The following is a 20,745-nucleotide window of genomic DNA, read 5'->3' as shown; positions in this document are numbered from 1 at the left end:
TTTGGCACAAATTTTCTTCTATTGCTTGTATTTCGATTTTCAAAGTACCAGTAGAGTGAAAACGATTTTTTTTAAATTAAATTTTATGCAAGACCAAGCAGATTGTTTCAATCCTGCGGAAACATCATGCCCGATTGCTTCAATCTGGATTTCAGAAGACAGCTTAAGGGGAATAATCAACTTGGTTAAAAAAAAAATCCCGGACACCCTAATGAAAATTTCAAAGTAATTGTAATAACGCCTCCTTGGGATTGTTTCCTCATATAAAAAATCTCATAAATTCTTTTTCTTTATAATTCATAAAGTATGAAAAGGGTGTCGCAGTCCGACAATGTTACACGTCGGGGTCGAAAATTGAAATTCCCTTTTATGATATTGGCAATGTGGCGACACGGCTGCCATTAAGGGGAACACGCCTCACTGATGAATGCTCCCTTGGCGGTCCGTTCCATATTGTTCTTGTTATTTCATGACACGATGAACGGTTACGACGGCCCTAAAATGCGTACCGACTTGTATTATTTTTTCCTCGTAGATGCCGTGATCAATAAAGCTGGAGAACATGATCTCATTTCCATTTATACGGCATTTAACCTTATAAAGTTTATTTATAGTGTGGTCTTTTCAAACAATTTATTTCTGCCTGTTTGTTGTACTCTGTAGAGATCAAGAGTCCATCCAAAATATTTTGTCTTTGATTCATTTCGGTGTGAGGAGTGAAAAGCATGTAGTTTAGTCTTTTCGATCATCCTGGCCTGCTTGTCGGTTAGACCATATCAGCGAGGAACCAAGATGAACGGAAAAGATCAATCTATATGCACATCATCATGCAGACCTAAGAGGTTCTCTCAAAATCCCAAATTATTTTGGCTATGACTGATGTGACATGAGGGATGATGGGCCGGTAGTTTGGTCAATTCTGATCTTCCTGATCTGCCTATTTGACCAAAACAGCGAGAATTCGACACGACAGGGAACGACCATTCTAAGGCACAACACCTCGCAGGCCTAAAGAGGTTATCTCCCAAAATATTTTGGCTATGACTAATGTGATCTCAGCGGTGATAGGCCTGGTTGTAGTTTGGTCAGTTCTGATCTTCCTGATCTGCCTATTAGACCAAAAATGCGAGAATCCAAGACTGTAGGAAACGACCATTCTAAGGCACATCACCTCGCAGACCTAAAGAGGTTATCTCCCAAATATTTTGGCTATGACTAATGTGATCTCAGGGGTGATAGGCCTGGTCATCAACCATCAGAAGTTTGGTCAATTCTGATCTTCTTGATGTCCATGTTAGAATAAAACTGCCAGAATACAAGATGACAGGAAACGACCATTCTAAAGCACATCACCCCGCTAACCTAAAGAGGTTATCTCCTAAAATATTTTGGCTATGGCTAATGTTACCTGAGGCTTGTAATTTGGTCAATTCTGATCTTCCTGATCTGCCTATTAGACCAAAACAGCGAGAATCCAAGACTGTAGGAAACGACCATTCTAAGGCACATCACCTCGCAGACCTAAAGAGGTTTTCTCCCAAAATATTTTGGCTATGACTACTGTGATCTCAGGGGTGATAGGCCTGGTTGAAGTTTGTTCAATTCTCATCTTCTTGATGCTCATGTTAGAACAAAACTGCGAGAATACAAGGTGACAGGAAATGACCATTCTAAAGCATATCACCCCGCAGACCTAAAGAGGTTATCTCCTAAAATATTTTGGATATGACTAATGTTACTTGAGGCCTGTAATTTGGTCAATTCTGATCTTCCTGATCTGCCTGTTAGACCAAAACAGCGAGAATCCGAGACTATAGGAAAGGACCATTCTATGGTACATCACCTCGCAGGCCTCACCTCTCGCAAAATATTTTGTAAATTACTAATGGGATCCGAGGGGTGATGAAACTGTAATTTGCTATTTCCAATCATCCTGGTCTGCCTGTCAATTATTCAAAATATTCGGGAAGACACATCATTCCGCCGACATAACGAGGTTTCAAGTCCGCAAAATATTTTGGCTATGACCAATTGATCTCTAAGGGGTTATGCGCCTATTATTAGGCACTCAATCTGCCTGTTAATTATTCCTGAAAATTTATCATCCTATTCCGCCTACTCGGTTTTGTGTGTCAGGGTTATTTCAGATAATATATGAATATCATCAGTCACAAACGCATAAAAATTCATATAACATTTGTCAAACCACTGAAGATGATCGGAAACGACTAAACTACAGGCAAATCATCTTGCAGACCACAAGAAATCTCGTAAAATATTTTTAACTATGACAAATTGAAGTCTGAAATGGGACAACATATGACCACTGTCGTGTATGTCTAGAGGAGTGACAGAATATCCTAAGGCAACTGCACTGGAACCTAGGAAAGCTACTCTTCCTTTTACTTCACCTGAGGACTTCACCAAATAAATGGAAAGCTTCCAGGCAAATCATTAGTAGAGCTTGGCCTGGCCATAGCAGGTGAAAATTTGGGATGATGACCCTGTAGTTTGAACATTTAAGATCTTCCTTCTGCACTTGGCCATCTTCAATGGTGGTTGTTATTGTGCAACCTAGTAACTTATTTCAGTTCAAATCGTTCGATTCTTCCTATTAGAAGAAGAAGGTTATAAAGGTTAGCTGTTTGGTTCAGCCGTGCGGGCTCATTGCGAGATGAGGATCTTATATTTGAACCTGTTATTCCAATTATAGGTTCTGGGTCTGTAACTTGTCTTAGAACCTCCTCTGGGCTGTTTGCCTGTTGGTTCATTACCCAAAACGCCTTTGTGCCCTGGTACCCAAGATGTTATAAAACTATGTTTTCCCAGATTTGGGTGTAATATTGTTTACTTTATATTGCTTTTCGTGCTTGTCTATACGATAATCTCATGTTGATTATTGTCAGTGTGGTCTCTTTTAAGGAGAGTTCATTTTAGAAGTGTACTTTCCATATGTCGTATCTACTATCCGGTTCCTACACATCACGATTGATTTTTCTTAAATCCCGCATATTTTAAATCTGCAAGAGGAAACAAGTTAGATTTCATTACTTTATTTGCCTTGGTGGCTACTGGCAAATCAGACAATCCTCTCGGTTCGAAATTCACTTAAATAAAACCGATTAAAAACTATCCTCCGAAAGTTTCGTCGTGGAACAGGGGAAAATGACCTCTCGCCGGACGATAAAACCGGTACAAGTTTTAACGAACTGTTTTCAAACAAAGTTCTATCGACAGGATCGCTAATTCAGTTTTGTTTTACCCTTAGCAAAAAGGGGTAAGATTTCGTCACGGTTTCTATCGGCAAAGTGCTTTCACTAATTGGCGAAAACTGTGACCTTCTCGCCTCTTATGCCATTTTGTCACATTTATACTCTATTCTGGGCATTTTTTTTAAACCATGAACGACACGGTAAACATTAAAAATAATCAAGTTATGTAGCAAAAGTATTCTATTTTGTCCGTCGTTAATTGTTAAAATTATCTCTCGATGAAACCCCTATTCTGTCGCATGGTGCTTTCTTAATTAGCATTGTCATACACGTTTGCCCTTTTATTCTTGTCTTTTCTGTTTAGTTTAGTACTTTTTCCATTTGTTTTCTTGTCTGCTCTCTCTCTCTCTCTCTCTCTCTCTCTCTCTCTCTCTCTCTCTCTTTTTCTCTTTCTCTCCCTCCCTCTCACTCTCACACTCACTCACTCTCTACCTATCTATCACTTTATCTTTATGACGCTCCCCCCTCTCTCTCTTTATCTTTATGTCGTGCTCTCTCTCTCTCTCTCTCTCTCTCTCTCTCTCTCTTTTTCTCTTTCTCTCCCTCACTCTCACTCACACTCACTCACTCACTCACTCTCTACCTATCTATCACTTTATCTTTATGACGCTCCCCCCTCTCTCTCTTTATCTTTATGTCGTGCTCTCNCTCTCTCTCTCTCTCTCTCTCTCTCTCTCTCTCTCTCTCTCTCTCTCTCTCTCTCTCTCTCACACACTCTAGCTATCTATCTATCTCTTTATCTTTCTGCTTTAAGCTCTTTAACTATATATCTATGAAACTCCTATGATACAGCGATTCTTGAAACATTTAATTTTTTGGGATTATTCATTTATTTTTTATTTATTTATTAATGTGCTGTACGTGATAGTGAAAGTGATTACCAATTTGTCAACCAGCTTTGCACTTTCCCAGTGCGATGCGGCGGCCGCTTTTGTTAAAACACGTACGCAATTACTTGTGTATGCAGCTTTTGGGAAAGTGTCCAATTTCCAATGGAACGCGACGGGGGAATTGGTGTGCGCAGTAATTTGTCAGCGGCGTTATTAGAAGGGGATTGAATTATGGCGTGAAGGCAACCCCGTCGAAAGACCTTCAGGAGTTCGGCCGGAGGGAAAACAAGGCAATATTGACTTGAGCCATTTTCATCCTCGGCCGGCTAATCCTATTGAGTCCTATCTGAGATAGGTGGATTTAATCAAACGGTTTTATTATTGGCGCCGGTGCCGTCCGAAAAATAAAACGGGGGAATGGGGGAAATTATGAACTCCCCTTTGACAGGAAAAAGAGTTGAATCACTGACTCAGAATCGAGTGAAAAGGGGTTATTTTAACTCAATCACTGGGCACAGTAAATTACCAATTATTGAAAAAGTCTCAAAAATAAACCAAACTGAGTGCCTAGCAAAACAAAATAGAGATATGCGTCGATTTTGACTTTGAATTCCTATGATCTACCACAGTGATAAATAACGGTTCGTCTAATCTCTATGAACCTGTAAAAATTTATGTTGTTTAAAGGTCATCCTGAAATGAGTGATCTTCTCGAGACAGTTTTCAAATATTTAAGCTTTCACCTTGCGTTTATGCTTTAACATCTCTTGCCATTGTGTGCTTGTTTGCTCCGTCTAAACACCATTTGGCCAACAAACCTCAGTAATTTTGAAGCGACAAGTTTACCGTGTGATTCATATCCATCCGGTAAGCAAACAGTAAACCGGTCGTATAATAAATTTTCGCCGGTGGAAAAAAAAACTGTGGTATTAGGTCGAGGAGGTTTGTTTGTCCGAGGATTAGGATAAATAAAACGGTAGAGGCGAATATAAGGGCCGATCCGGAGGGCGTGAAGGGTGGCTAATTTTCAAACGGTTTCCACTTGGGAAATTAGATTTTTTCAAGTCGCTATCGACTTCGTTACTCGCAAATAAAAACACCAAATCTTTGATCCGTTATCCCTGTATAAGACGTAGAAGAATACCTCTTACACTTTGTTCAAAATAACCGAGATAATTCGTTTGGAATTTCTCCTCTGGGTCGACACATTCATTGATGGCAAGTTTAATGATAAACGCCAAGCCGAGAGATAACAAAGGGAAAATCCAATGATCCATTCTGTAAAACAGACGCCCGAGAATGGTACTGGTTTAAACATTAAACGGATAGCCATCTGGCCAAAGGGAAACAGAGGTAATCAGCACTGATCAAACTGATGGCGTGTAATTCGCACAAACTCTTTCAAGCGGTAAATCGACTAAAACAAAAAGTTAAATCGTGTAATTCCTTCACAAAAGAAAACAGCTATGAAAAAGAGCCTTTTTTTGTTTATTAATAAAAATAACTAGATGTGCAGTAATCAATAAATATTTTAGATTATAAACCTGAATTAATTATGCATATTTTGTTTTATGTATAAAGTGGAAGGTTGGGTGTTTTCCTTCTTTTTCTAATATTCACGCGTATTTAGTTTTAAACTGCCGCCATTCGAGCGTCCCTATCTGGTGATTGTATTTCTGCTTTTATAAGTATATTATGTCGATATCCTAAAATGCAAGCCTCTCGTTTGTACCTAGGTTATCAATTACAGAACAGAACATCGGATACAGACATAGAAGTCTGGTCACATTCACCAGCCTAACATACTCGATATTCCACAGTGGTCGAACTTCGTTTACTTTCAAGAATTCATACATTCACCCCAGAGTATTCGATAGCCCTCTCGGCGGCGTTGAATGACCCCTTCCTTTCACGCTAATAAATTACATTCACTCCAGAAAATCAACATAAACACAACACCGGATGCAATATTATAGAAGTCTGGTACACATTCGCTCCCCCAGAGTTCTCGGTATTCCTCGGGGCGGGGTTGAACCCACTCCATTCTCGCTAATAAATTACTTTTTCTCTCAAGGATTTACACACTCACGCCAGAATACTCGATATTCCTCGGGGCGGGGTTGAACCCACTCCATTCTTGCTAATAAATTACTTTTATTCTCTTCACCCTGGCAGCAACTGCAGAGCCATGTGGGTACCCGTTTTAATGAACCAAGGGTTATTTTTGCCTCGTATGTCATTGCTTTGACTTCTTTAGGTGATGTGTTTTGTTTAGTCACTAGATTTACCAGCCCTGTTATAACGAGCTGGTCTTCCATGAGGGAAAATCCTGACGTTTCTTACAGAAAAGAGCTGGCGAACGTTTCTTGGCAAATGAAAACTGACTTATTTAAATACCTAGATTGTCCGGGAAAAGTATCCAAAATATTGCTTTATCTCAAAGATTACGTATTCTCCGTGGCAAAGCACGCCAATAAAAGGAAAAGCACAAACGTTTGCGCTCTAGTCCTCAGAGGTTTTGGCTCGAGGGAGTCTTAGCCTTAAACAAAGATCCTACTTAAAAGGATCAAAAGATATTGTTATTGCTTTCGGGACTGAAACTTCTTATGAGCAAATACGACTTAAAACCTTGGCAGTTTATTCAGCCAGTACTTTTAAGCCCGATTAAAAGATCTATAAAAAAATATCACGTAAAACATTGTATTTTCATTGAATTTTTTTATTATTCGCTTAATTAATTTTCATTGTGGCCAGTCATGCATGGCCGATACACTTTCCACATGGAACTTGTTTAGGGTAAGTCGACCAAAACTACAGACGCAGAATCGCCGTAACAGGATGGTCGACTTAATGCGAAAGGCGGCTTAGCGATTGTCAGGATCATTGAAAAAAGGGCTGAGCCGGCTTAGCAGAGCGTAGCCTCTTCAATAACACCCACTCGAGCACGTATGAAACAGACACCGTTTCTCTCTTCATCCGGATTTTTAAAAGGGCAGACGAAACGGTCTCTGTGATTTTTCGACTTCTGCTTATCATATCGGCGTAGAATTGTCATTAAACTTGTTGCTGTTGAAACAGTTCCATAAATTCTTAATTTTGTAATTTAAAATATTCGATGATCCTGAAAAAAATATTTAGCCACTTTTGAAAAGCAATGGATAACAAAGGACCTTTGATTCCAGCAAACATGGTTCTTCTTTGGACCAAACCCATTCTGAAGGATAAATGGATTGACAAGGGACATTCTGAACTATGATAATTAATTAAGGTTTTTAGTTGAGATGAAAAAAAGTTAATGGCACGAGAGGGATTCGAACCCACGACCTTCGGCTAGATACGTCGCTGCTCTACCACTTGAGCTATCGTGACCTCGATCCACTCGGACATCAACTCCCCATCTCAACCCCACCTTATGAGTTTTCCCTCCTTTTGCCATTTTTCAAATGTCGTGTAATCGGTTTGGATTCTCGACGACAATTGAAATGGCGACGGAGAGCCTTAGTGAAGTGTACTGTACTCATAAGGTGGGGTTGAGATGGGGAGTTGATGTCCGAGTGGATCGAGGTCACGATAGCTCAGGTGGTAGTGCAGCGGCGTATCTAGCCGAAGGTCGTGGGTTCGAATCCCTCTCGTGCCATTAACTTTTTTTCATCTCAACTAAAAACCTTAATTAATTGTCATGTATTAATTGGTCAAGCGGACCACGAAAGTACTGAATTAAATTCTGAACTATAATAATCTTGAGCCATACATGATCTACCTTTTTCGTTTCTAATGTTTGTATGTCGTTTCTGATCCATTTGGTCCGCCTACCCTCGATGTTTTGGCCTGCCTGGTGAATTTCGACTTTTCGTCATCATCGGTGTGAGCTATTAGGTCTTTTTTTCTGGTTATATATTGCCCAATATTTGTTTTTGTTGTTGGGTCTTTTCTGGTAATTTTAATCTGCCTCTCTTTGCTGTTTTGGTCTGTCTGGCGAATTTCAACTTTTCATAATCGGTGGTTTGCTTATGTGTTATTTTATCCTTTCTGTGTTCATAACTGGGTAAATACATTGCAACTCGGTCATTCCGATTATTTGGTCTGCCTACTCTTGCTGGTTTGGCCTGCCAGAGGAACTTCGACTTTTCATCATCATCAGAGGTTTGTCTGTGGAAGTGTGTCTTTTTTACGGTACTAGAAGTTCTAGATAAATATTAGATGTGATGCAATGTTTCCTTTTTTTCGCTTGGTCGTTTCTCATCATTTTGGTCTGCAAGTCCTCGCTATTTTGACCTCCCATGCGCGTTTCCACTTGTCATCATCAATGTGGGCTTTTTTTTATATTTTCAATGTGGCAATATTTTCTTATGTGAGTTTGTTCCTTGCCCTGCTTATATTCCTAACCCACCAATGAAGAGCGCCATGCCAAACCCGGCCTACAGACAAACTCATCAAGGATAGCAGGCCAAAATTATTGGTATCGAACCAAATTACGTTAAACCCGTACCTTTAAAACCCTGTATGTACGATTTATTTTATGAAATTGCATCTTTTAGATGGAAAAGGTTACAGCAGATGCGTTATCTTCCCGTACGACATTTTTACTTTTCTCCTTCTTCACTGGTTGGGAAAGACCAAAAACCCTTCTCTGATTATGATTTAAAATATGACAATTTTTAAAGTTCTGGAGGTTCATTGGCGTTTGATAGTTGCAGATCATCCGAATCTGCCTCTTCTAGCTGTTTCGGTCCAGACAGATATCTGCATTTCGCCAATGATCAGGGATATAAGCAGGGAGAGACACAGACGCTCCGCTGAAGGCCTAACCAACTATTTGGCAATATGGCAAACTTTTGAGAGGTCTGGAGGCGGTTGAACTTCCAGTTTGATAGTTTCCTATCATCCGGATCTGCCTCTCCTAGCTGTTTCTTTTTAGACAGATCACGGCATTTCGCCAGTGGTCAGGGATATAAGCAGAGAGACAAATGCTTCCCTGAAGACAAAACCAACTATTTGGCAATATGGCAAACTTTTAGAGGTCTGGAGGCAGATGAACTTCCAGTTTGATAGCTTTTTATCTTCCGAATCTGCCTCTTCTAGCTGTTTCACATAAATCCAACAAATGATGATAGACCATGATGATAGGACCAAACAAGTTCATCGTCCTGCTTATATCAACTTGAAATTTCAATAAAGTAAATTTGTATCTATCTAATTTAATATAAATTTCGTACAACCGGTGTTTCGTACGAGTCTGGGTAAAAGAAATTTTTAAAGAAATTTTTTGGTTTAATATCAACATATAAAAATGACGCGTTTCTCTTAAACCGGCGATTATTTTCATGTGTGGCTTTTTACAAAAGAAAATTGATTAAAACAGTCTACGTAGAGGGGATGTATTAAGCGTTTTTTTACCAGATGGTGTGCCAGATAAAATTGAGTTCTTTTGCAGTCTACTTCCTTCTGTAAAAGGGCCATATGGGTGCAATAAACCAAAGCTTTGAAATATAACGCGTGGATTATATTTCAATAGGGCCGTAGGCAGAGTTTAAACAAACCCGTTGTAAGGCCGATAAGAATAAAGCAATTCAGAATTCTGAAATCATCGATAAAAGAAAAACCACGACCACTATAATAGGCAAAGGGAACTTAAGGAACTTAATCATGAATCTCATGCATGTTATGTAATGAGCAAATGAAACTAAAAGGTTTAACAAATCTGACGGATTTTACGGTGGACGGTCGACTGACGGCCGTGAAGCTAACTCAATACCGTTTAAAATTAATAACGCGAACAAGGTTATTTTTTAGAGTGGATATTCAGCTCTAACTTTAAACCAATTATATTCCTAATTTCGTTTTTTGAACTTGTGCTTCACAGAGAATACGTAAAATGTTTTTACCGCAATATAGTCAATTAAGGTTTTAGTGGTCTTTAGTGACACCCTCTTGTCCAATTCAACACTAGGTACAAAAATAAGAAAAGTTTACTCTCCTTTAGGAATCATTTTCAGTGCTACTTCTGTGATTGGGCTTTGTTATTAACTACCTGCGCGATTAGTTTATCCATTGACTTTAAGTGATCATTTAACGAGTAATGGACAGTTAAGAGACCCATGGTCATCTTCAATTCACGCCTGCTGTGATGTAAATTTTTGTCTTCGTAATTGACATATTTTTAATTTTGATTATTGCCTAAGACCAACACTGGTTGCAGAAAAAGATTTTCCCTTTTTCCCAATCTTCAGTTCCATTTACCTTGAGGTGTGCAGCGTGTGGTCCGATGAGTGTGATTGCTTCTTTGTGCTTCTTTTGTTATTTAATTTCCCTCAAATCCTTCCAGCCCCGGTTTTCACTTCAAGGGCACTTTTTTCTCTTTTTCCAGGCATTTCAGACGTTCTCCCAGATAATCTTGGGGATTATTTTATATGATTTTCATGCTTGGATTTAAGCTTGGAATAATGAGGGGATAAGAACCAGGAGTTTTACTTTGAGACTTCGTCCCTTTATCCTTGTTTTCTCTCCTTATTCTATACAGTGCTGATTTAACTATGTATCAGGTAAAGGTAATGAAGGACGAAAGGTTGTTTTATTGAACAAAAAGATGGATTTTTCGTCCGTGTTAATTCTTCGAAATTGGCACTTCTTTAACAACAAACTTGTAGGACGTAACATAATTTTTGACTATGGTCTAAGCTTTTCGTGCTTGTTTTGTTAAGTCTGTTCGTTTCATATAATTCTTGTCCGCATATCCTATTTTTTGATAGTAGAAATTTCATAAATATCGATTTCCTTCTATTAGTAGTGGGTTTGTGCCTCTCCCTGCTTGTATCCCTGACCTATTAAAGGTAGACATTTCGAAACTAACGGTTTACTTCTGATAGTGGGTGGTGGGTTTGTGCCTCTCCCTGCTTATAATCCAGTCGATTTAAAGGTAGAAATTTCGGAAATATCGATTTCCTTCTGTTTGTAGTGGGTTTGTGCCTCTCCGTGCTTATATCCCTGACCTATTAAAGGTACACATTTCGGAAATATAGATTTACTTGTGGTGTGCTGTGTTTGTGACTATGGGCATGTATTATACGAAAGTTTGACAATAGCATTTTCGTTGTGACTAGCCCTGCACCATTGAAGATTACGAAATGCTGAATACCTCTGACAGACCTGACGAAAGATAACTGATAATGTCCTTGTATCAATGTTTCTGGGAGGAATAGTACAACTTTCGAAAATATAAATTTGCCTCTGTTAACGGTGAGTTTGATCCTTATAACTCTGGCAGACCATTGCCGAAATACCGAAACCTGACAGACCAAAACGGGGAGTATATGCCACATAGTCGAAATTGTTCAACCGATGTGTGTATAATGAACTCGTTGGTCAGGTCCATCAACCTCCAAACCTTTAAAAAAGTTGCCATCTTGTGCACAGGGCTTGGTCTTCAGTGAAGAGTGAAGGTCCTCTCCCAGCTTATACCCCTGGCCACTGGCGAAATGCCGTAATCTGCCAAGACCGAAATAGCTAGGATAGTAATATCCGAATTATCGGACACAATCAAACTTGACGTCCATCAATCTTCAGACCTTCAAACACATATCATATTGTGCTCGTCCTGCTTATATCCTTGACCACCGAAAAAGGAGAAATGAAGAAATGCTTCGAACGGGAAGGCAATCTGTTGTAATCTTTTCCATCTAAAAGATTCAATTTCAGAAAAGCAAATTGTACAAGGTTTTGAAGGAACCTGTTCGCCTAATTTGGTGGATACCAATAATTTTGGTCTGCCTATCCTCACTGAGTTTGTCTGCAGGCCGGATTTCGGCATGTCGGCATTTTCAGTATTGGGTTATAAGCAGGGCGAGAAACGAAGCCACGACTAACAAGCAATTTTTCATCGTTATTAACAAGAACCAGTAGGATGTAAAGCTTTATAAAATCGCAGTTTTGGTCAGGGTTATAAGCAGGACGAGGTTCAGACCCACGACTAACACAAGCAAATGGTCTTCTCGGATAACCATAGACCAGTAGGACCTAAAGATAAATAAAGTAAGATAAATCGCTGCCCACTTAGAAGACACCTCTTCGTAATGGGTATCCTACCTTTTGCCGTTTTTGCGAAATAAAAGAAGAAACGGCAAGGCACTACCTCGCAGAGTGTGATAGGTTTGCTAGGTCTAGATTTGAAATCTTTGAAGGAGAGGACATCACTAAATCACTCCCCAAGATTAAATGGTCCAAAATCTTGGGGTTTGTGAACAGGTCCAAGAGATTAATGGAGGACACGTGGGCCGACCAAGTCCCGGACCTTTTAGGGATGTGGTACGAGTCTACCCTATATATATAAAGATAAATCGCTGTTTTTGTCCGGAATATAAGCAGGGTGAGGCACAAATCTACCACTAATAGAAGCAAGTTTACCTAATGATCGGAATCCACCATAATGTGGCTTGTCCTTGATTAATTGATAAAATAAAGCAATTCGACGGGTCCTTTTACGTTAACCTGTTCTATCCATCTTCTTTGATCTATTTGGGATTTCGTCATATCCAAGCTGTTTTGACTAATTTGGCTAATTGATCAGTCGGAAGTTATCGACCGTCATGCATCAGCATTGTCTGAACCGGTTTCATCCGAGTGGACATGAAACAGAATGCGGGTTTCGATTCTGCGGTTACATCGAGGCGTGAAATGCGATACCCCTTTAAATTCGCCTCGCGCTCCAAATATCCAAAATCAAAAATACCCATTAAGTAATATTTTCTAGGATTCAATTGAAAACGGCATCGGGAAACATCAAACTCTCGGAATGTACCGCGGACGTGGTGAAATTAACCACGGCCCATCCTCGGCCTGATTGGTTTCGATTGTCCCTTTCAATTTCGTCGACCTTGCTTGACCCGATTTTAATTGGGTTTGATTTTTATTTCCCACTTTCGAACCACCTGCTATCTACTCTGACAGAAAAAATAGGTCTTTTTTCCAACGTCCAATTAAATGTCATGAAAGGGTTTACAAATCGTTTGTCCATTCGGTTTTAAATCATTTACCCTGAACGAAATCGAGGATTGGAAAAACAAATCGGGTAGTCAATACTCAAAACAGTACAAAGCACCATAGAGAACGACCAATTCCATGAGAAAAGCCGCGACAAAAGGATCGTTTACAAAAACCTTTCATATTCCTGTTTCATGTATTAATAAATTGACTTTTATAGTATTTCAGTTTTTAATTTAACCCATAAATAGCAACGAGCAATTTAAGACTAAGGCCAGACCGGAGGTGACAAGCTAGGGGCTTAGTAACAAAGTCTACTGGTTACTTTGTGGCAGGTTACAAATGGCCACACTAGGATGGCAGCAACTTAGCAGTGCTTTGTACCTTGCGTTGATCCCCTTCACATCGAGCAACTCGTGAGGGAAGTGCCCGAAATGTCTCTCTCTGCATAGACTAGAAAACTATTTCTTTCCGAAAATACTAAATTGAAATATGATTTATTAGGGTATAAATCAAGGAGTTGGGTGCATGACATCAATCGGCGAAAATTTTGGAAGGTAAATTTAAAATGCTATATGGACGTAGTCACGATTTTTGTGGAGATCCTCATTTGGATTCCATAGGTATTTTAAAAACTGCCTTCCATCATCAGAAATCACTATCCACTAGATAAAAAAAACAGACCCGCTCGTTTACTAGGTGACTCGCCTGGCGTGCTAGTGTGGCCGTTTTCGTATGTTACACACTGTTGATTTTCTTGGGTGTTACCAAGCGACTCGCCTTGTCACTAGTCACCTAGCTTGTTACCTCCGGTATGGCCTTTGCCTAAAGCCATATACCTGTCTACTTTCTTCTCATTACATCTGTAGTGGGAATCTGTTAGGTGTCACTACCGGTTCTGGAATGATCTCGCCCGCCACTCTGCAGCGAATCATAGCAGAGCCTGTGCGTATATAAGCAGGACACTGCCCCATTGACTTCAGACTCATCGGAGACTCGTCTACTCGACGTGATCTCACCAATACCCTGAAATTCGTCAACCCGACGAGACCTCTCCAATCACTAATCGACAACGACAGCAGACTCGTTTCTTCGACGAGTTCTCGCTTATCACTAATGAAGCACCTACGACGATGGCAAGGGTACTCTCAGCGTTAGCCTCGAACTCGCCTTCTAAACATCGCCGACTTGGCTACAGTCAAACCGCTGCACTCGGCCAACTGCTGCACCAGAGTCCCTTTAACTGATGTAGAGTCAGCCGACTCACGGCCCCGGACCTCAGCCAACTGCTCTCTCTACAAACAGGCCCACATACTCGGTCCCGGCCTCGATGCATCGTCTCAACGCTACGCTTCCAAACAGCACCGGCTCTTGTCAGGGCCACCAAAAATCTCCCAGTCACTAAACGTCTGACAGTTTTTGTTAAGAGAGTTCAAATATAAAATTCATAATTATTTGAGATTGTTAGTGAGAGTTCTCCGTGCGGTATACTGAGGGATTTATCAATTTGGTCTTTTTTGGTTAGGTTTGAAACACAAACCCTCCGCTGAAGACCAAACAGTGATGATAAGTGATACGGGTTCATTTTGTTGTCGTATGGCTTAGGAATCAAAACCTTTTACGTTCTTGGCTTGGAATTCATAAGTACATCATTTGCTCTAGAAATATGGTATATTACCTGGCTTAGGAAACGAAAACCTATTGGTCTGTAGCTGTTTTATGCCATCTTGACTTGTACCTGAGTTAAGCATCATAAATTCATGGACCTGTAGCTGATAAAGTTTTACTTTTTACCTTTATGAGGTTGTAGCTTTTATTGTCGTCTCTTCTTTGACCTTCCCGAAGATGATAAACTTATGGATCCGTGGCAGCTGATGTCTTACCTTTCTTTACCTGGCTGAAGAATTATAAACTTATGGATTTGTAGCTCCGGACGTCCTGCCTTTTACCTGCTTAAAAATTACAAACTTGCGGACTTGTAGCAGTTGACGGCGTCTCGCCTTATACTTGTAGGAATCATAAATTTATGGGACAAGTATCGGCTGAAATCTTTTAGCATTGGAATCAAAAAGCTGTTGGCGTGTAGTTGTTGAGCCATCTCCTGGTAACAGTATCAGGAAATTATGGGTCCGTAGTTGCTAATTTCATCTCTTTTTACCAGACTTAAGAATTACACACCTACTGTCTTGTAGCTGTTGACGGCGACTCGCCTTGTACTTGTAGGCATCATACATTTATGGGCTCCTTAGTTGTCTCCTTTTATGTTTCTGAAAATCATAATCATGCAAGCATGTTTGAGTTTGGATTGAAGAGAAAAAGAACTCTCTTCTTTGAAGGTGATGAAATTGTAGGATTCTATATTTAATAAGGAAGGAGCCCAGAAAGTTGAACTGGTTGTGTTATTTTTCCTGGCACATGGAAATTGTTTCTTGCTTGGTGGAAAATTTGCTTTGAAAGGGCGTTCAAGGTCGAACTTATTTGTTGGCCCCTCGTGGAAAATATCGCCCATGTTTAATCAATGTTGGTACAGCCTATTTTATTAGTGTGAAATTCGAGAATTTGGATTGATTCTTCATTAAGGGCCCCCTCCGACGAGAGAGTAGATTGGTTTTACGCTCGGATGAAATTTTATCGTTTTGACGACCTCAATCTACTCCAACCGCTTCGTATCCCATCACAGCATTCCCCATCATTGGATCTCCAACGGCCCCGTCCTAGGTGATTTAAGACGACCGACGGCCTCAGCCGCCCCATCCAATCGTAACTGGATGAAATCAAAATTTCTCTTTTGGATATAATAACCTCCAGACTCGTTTAAATGGGCTCTTCAACGCCTTTTGTCGAACACAATTTCCTCTGGCTCTTGGCTTATTTTACAGCTGGGTATGGTGAGAGTCGATTTGAGACCACTAGTCACTAGTCGTACGTTACAGAGTCCCGTTCTAATTTTGTTCCTCGCAAACTTCCCAAGTCTGTAACAGTCACTAAACGCAATAACGCAATACGGCCAATGATGGAGATTTGTAGCCGGCTTGGGAATTGTACCGAATAAAACATTGTGTACTAAATTATCGTCCCCTCGGTAAGTTATGTGGCCTTAAGGGACATCTATTATAATAACAGTTTAAAGAAAAAAGAATTATCATAAGAACCTCCGAAACCTCTTTTACTAAACAGTATGGTACAAATTGACAATGAATATTTATTTCAAACAGCGCGATTACAGCATAAAGCCCACACTGAGCACAGCTTATTCTGTTTATTCACGCTTGTTTAGATGCCGGTTCGCGTGTATGTAATACTTATCTTCCGTAGCATTTATGCCAATATAATAATAAGTTTATTTATAAAATAACGAAATTACACAGGCAAAATGTTAAAATTAACCAAACAAAATTACACTTTCATGCCAACGAGCCAATAACAATTTACATTTTAATCTTACATATTTCAAAATGTTAAGACAAGTAATTAATTAATGCCATAATCGTAATATAAATAACTGTGAGGTCGCTTAAAATTTATTATCTAAACTAACTTAACTAATGTAGTATAAAAATGTCATAAAACCAGGTTCTATTATGTCCATCTTCACAGGTCAGACGCATTTTGAATTTTTCCATCCTCTAACGTTTGGTCATATTGTATTTTACTAGGCCTGGAAATCATAAATTTATGTACAGGCTTATGAATCATCAATTTATGGTGGTGATGGCGTCTGAACTTTGCCTGGCAAAAAATAAAACTTGATAGTCCATTGCTGATGTCTTCCCTTGTACCTCAATTAAGAATGATGCCTTTAACCTGGCTTAAAAAATACAAACTTATGATCTAGTTATGGATGGCGTCTCGCCTTGTACTCTGCTATGGGACTGTAACTGCCGAAGTTTCACCTTTTACCTGGCTTAAAAATGATAAACTTATGGTCTTGTAGCTGTTGGCAGTATCTTGCCTTATACCTGCTTAGGAGTCATAAACTTATGAGCTTGTGATATTTGTGATATCTTGACTTTAAATTGGCTTAAGAAATACCAACTTATGATCTTGTAGTTATGGGTGGCATCTCACATACTTGGCTTAAAAATGATAAACTTATGGTCTTGTAGCTGTTGGCAGTATCTTGCCATATACCTGGCTTAGGAGTCATAAACTTATGGGCTTGTGATGTTTGTGATATCTTGTCTTTAAATTATCATTTTAAAAATGATAAACTTATGGTCTTGTAGCTGTTGGCAGTATCTTGCCTTAAAGCTGGCTTAATCATAAACATATGGGCTTCTGATATTTGTCATGTCTTGTCTTTAACTTGCTTTAAAAATACCAACTTATGATATTGTTATGGACGGTGTCTCGTCTTGTACCTGGCTTAGCCATCATAAATTTATGGGACTTGCACTGCTGAAGTTTCGCCTTTTACCTAGCTTAAAAGTGATAAACTTATGGTCTCATAGCTAATGATGGTATCTCTCCTTTAGCTTTGCTTAAAAAATACTAACTTAAGATCTTGTAGATATGAGTGGCATCTTGCCTTGTACCTGGCTTAGTCATCATAAATTTATGGGACTTGCAACTGCTGAAGTTTCACCTCTTACCTAGCTCAGAAATCATCAGAACTTGAGGGGTTGTGATATTTGTTGCCGTCTTGCCTATGACCTGGCCTGGGGATAATGAACTTCTGAGAGTTGATGTCTCTCCTTTAACCTTGCTTCAAAATTATGGATGGTGTCTCACATCATAAATTTATGAGTTTGTGGCTGCTGAAGTTTCACCCTTTACCAGGCATAGTAATCAAAACCTTATTAGGCTGAAGCTAATATCGCCTTTTAGCTGGCTTAGGCATCATAAATTTATGTACCCTATAGGTGCTGATGTCTCACCTTTTACTAGACTTACAAACTCCAAATTTATGGTTTTGTATCTATTAATTGCTTTGTACCTGGCTTAGCTATTATAAAGACTATTTTTGTCGTCTTGTCTTGACCTGACCTGGGGATCATGAACTTATTGACCCATAGCTGGTGATGTCTCACCTTAACTTAGGAATCAAAAACCTATTGGCCTGTAGTTGTTGATTCCACCTTGACTTTTGTTCTGGCAAGTGAATCGATAAAATTATAGACCCTGTAGCTGTTCATGTCTCACCTTTTATGTAGCTTAAGAATTGCAAACATAAGGTAGTTTTGCCCAAAAGTACATGTATATGACATACAACAAAAAGTTAGGTAGGCAAACTGAAAGAACAACTGCTAACCACCGATGAGACGACAGAACAAAACAGCGAGGATAGACCAAAATGATCGGCAATGACCAAACTACAGATTATTACATACCGTAAACCTTATTTATCAAAATTCCATTTGGCAATTTGTGTGGCTAAAATTTGGTACTTATTTTCATAAATTGTGATTTTTTATCAACTCGACCTTTTATACCTTGTAGTGCTTTGTCAACTTGCTACCACTGCCATTTTATTGCTACTTTTAATAGGTCAACCAATAAAGATCAAGAGATATACTTCTGTCAAAAATTAATAATTTCATTTGTTCCAGGATCCTCATGCCAGTTATGACATCAATGACAATGATCCGATCCCCATGCCTAGGGACAACGGTGACAATAAGCACGGGACGAGATGCGCCGGCGAGGTTGCTTCTGTTGCTCACAATAACTACTGTGGTGTTGGCGTTGCTTTTAATTCAAGCATAGGCGGTGAGTATATTGAATTTAAACCTCAACAGTTTGAGATAGCATAGGATTTTTTAATTACATTTAATTATAATTAGGTGTGAGAATGCTTGATGGGAGTGTGAACGATGCCGTTGAGGCAAAAGCACTTTCGCTCAACCCAAACCACATTGACATCTACTCAGCTTCCTGGGGACCTGAGGATGATGGTAAAACAGTCGATGGTCCAGGACCCCTTGCAAGAAGAGCTTTTATCAATGGAGTTACAACAGTGAGTACGACTATATTTCAATAGAAATTTTGCAAAATTCTATGCTGATTGTTATGTTACTGACAACAGGGAAGAAATGGTAAAGGATCTATTTTCATTTGGGCGAGTGGAAACGGAGGAAGACACACTGACAATTGCAACTGCGATGGCTACACCAATAGTATTTTCACACTTTCAATTTCTAGCGCAACGCAAGGAGGGTAAGTTTATTATTTACATTTACCTAAGATCGTTTAACATGATTTTATTCTCTAATAACAAAAATTGTATTACTCTTCCAAAAAGTCAGTTTTTCTTCACTAATCCTTATGTAGTGTCAGAGTAACCAGCATAGATAGTTTTGCCTGCCTGAGGGTGGTAAACCAAACTTACACCTCTATCTGAGGTGGGAGCAATATTGCCCACTTATAACTCGGCCTGTGGTGGTAACAATGTTATTAAACTTACACCTCAGCATGAGGTGGTAGCAATCTTACTAAGCGTGCAACACTTTTTGAGGTTGTAGCAAGTTACCAACTTACACCTCTTTCTGAGGAGGTACCAATGTTGCCAAACTTACACCTCTACCTGTGGTAGTAGCAATGTCATCATCAATGTATTTAGGTAGTAGCAATCTTACTAAGCCTGCAGCACTTTTTGAGGTTGTAGCAAGTTACTAACTTACACCTCTTTCTGAGGAGGGAGCAATCTTACTAAGACTGCACCACTTTTTGAGGTTGTAGCAAGTTACCAACTTACAGCTCTGACTGAGGAGGTCCCAATGTTGCCAAACTTACTCCTTTACCTGAGGTGGGAGCAATCTTACTAAGCCTGCACCACTTTTTGAGGTTGTAGCCAGTTACCAACTTACACCTCTGACTGAGGAGGTACTAATGTTGCCAAACTACTCGTCTCCTTTAGGTGGTAGCAATGTAAATATAAAAATAATTAATTTTGTTTTTGCTTATATTTTAGATACAAGCCTTGGTATCTGGAAGAATGCTCTTCGACGCTTGCAGCTACCTACAGTTCAGGCACACCCGGACACGACAAAAGCATCGCTACTGTTGATATGGATGGCACCCTTAGATCTGATCATCTTTGTACTGTTGAGCATACAGGTAGAAAAAATTAACATTAAAGTGAATTAAATCATAACAGCTTTTACATTTGATTTTGTAATTTTAGGTACTTCAGCTTCTGCACCACTGGCTGCAGGGTTGTGCGCTCTCGCTCTTGAAGCCAACCCATCACTGACCTGGAGGGACATGCAGCACATTGTGATCATGACTGCAAACCCTAAACCGCTGACAAATGAAAACGGATGGACTTTGAATGGAATGAAGAGAAAGGGTAAATTCTTAATTTTGTTTAAAAAATGACTTTATTTAATCAATGTTGGGTATGCAGTGAGCCACAAATTTGGATTTGGACTGATGGATGGAGCTGCGATGGTAAGTCTTGCTGAAAATTGGATCACAGTCCCTCCACAACACATCTGTAAAACACAAGAAATCATCTCAGAGAGGTACGTTAGTGTCACTCTTTTGTAGAAAAGAAATATTAATTTGTATTATTTTAGGGAAATCTCGCCTCTATTTGGCAGTCTTTTAAAATCAGATATTAACGCTAATGGCTGTCCAGGGACAGTAAACGAAGTTCGCTATCTAGAACATGTACAGTGCAAAGTCACTCTCAGGTAATGACATTTTTTTCTGAAAATCTATAATTC

General features: G+C 39.5%; 1 protein-coding gene across 2 annotated transcripts in view; it reads left to right on the top strand.

The window, feature by feature from the left end:
- LOC106674127 (furin-like protease 2) overlaps positions 1–20,745 on the top strand; it is a 230,590-nt gene that overhangs the window by 203,882 nt on the left and 5,963 nt on the right. For both annotated transcript variants that reach the window (XM_024226046.1, XM_024226047.1), the window contains exons 6-12: positions 18,628–18,787; positions 18,862–19,034; positions 19,104–19,234; positions 19,989–20,134; positions 20,202–20,366; positions 20,424–20,541; positions 20,596–20,712. In XM_024226046.1, coding sequence (XP_024081814.1) covers positions 18,628–18,787; positions 18,862–19,034; positions 19,104–19,234; positions 19,989–20,134; positions 20,202–20,366; positions 20,424–20,541; positions 20,596–20,712 — 1,010 coding nt within the window. The remainder of the gene's footprint in view (positions 1–18,627; positions 18,788–18,861; positions 19,035–19,103; positions 19,235–19,988; positions 20,135–20,201; positions 20,367–20,423; positions 20,542–20,595; positions 20,713–20,745) is intronic.

Source organism: Cimex lectularius, unplaced genomic scaffold, assembly GCF_000648675.2.
Source record: "Cimex lectularius strain Harlan isolate CLEC.00 unplaced genomic scaffold, Clec_2.1 scaffold110, whole genome shotgun sequence".
NCBI lineage: Eukaryota > Metazoa > Arthropoda > Insecta > Hemiptera > Cimicidae > Cimex > Cimex lectularius.
Note: the sequence above shows the minus strand (reverse complement) of the source record. Positions and strands in the feature narration are given on the sequence as shown.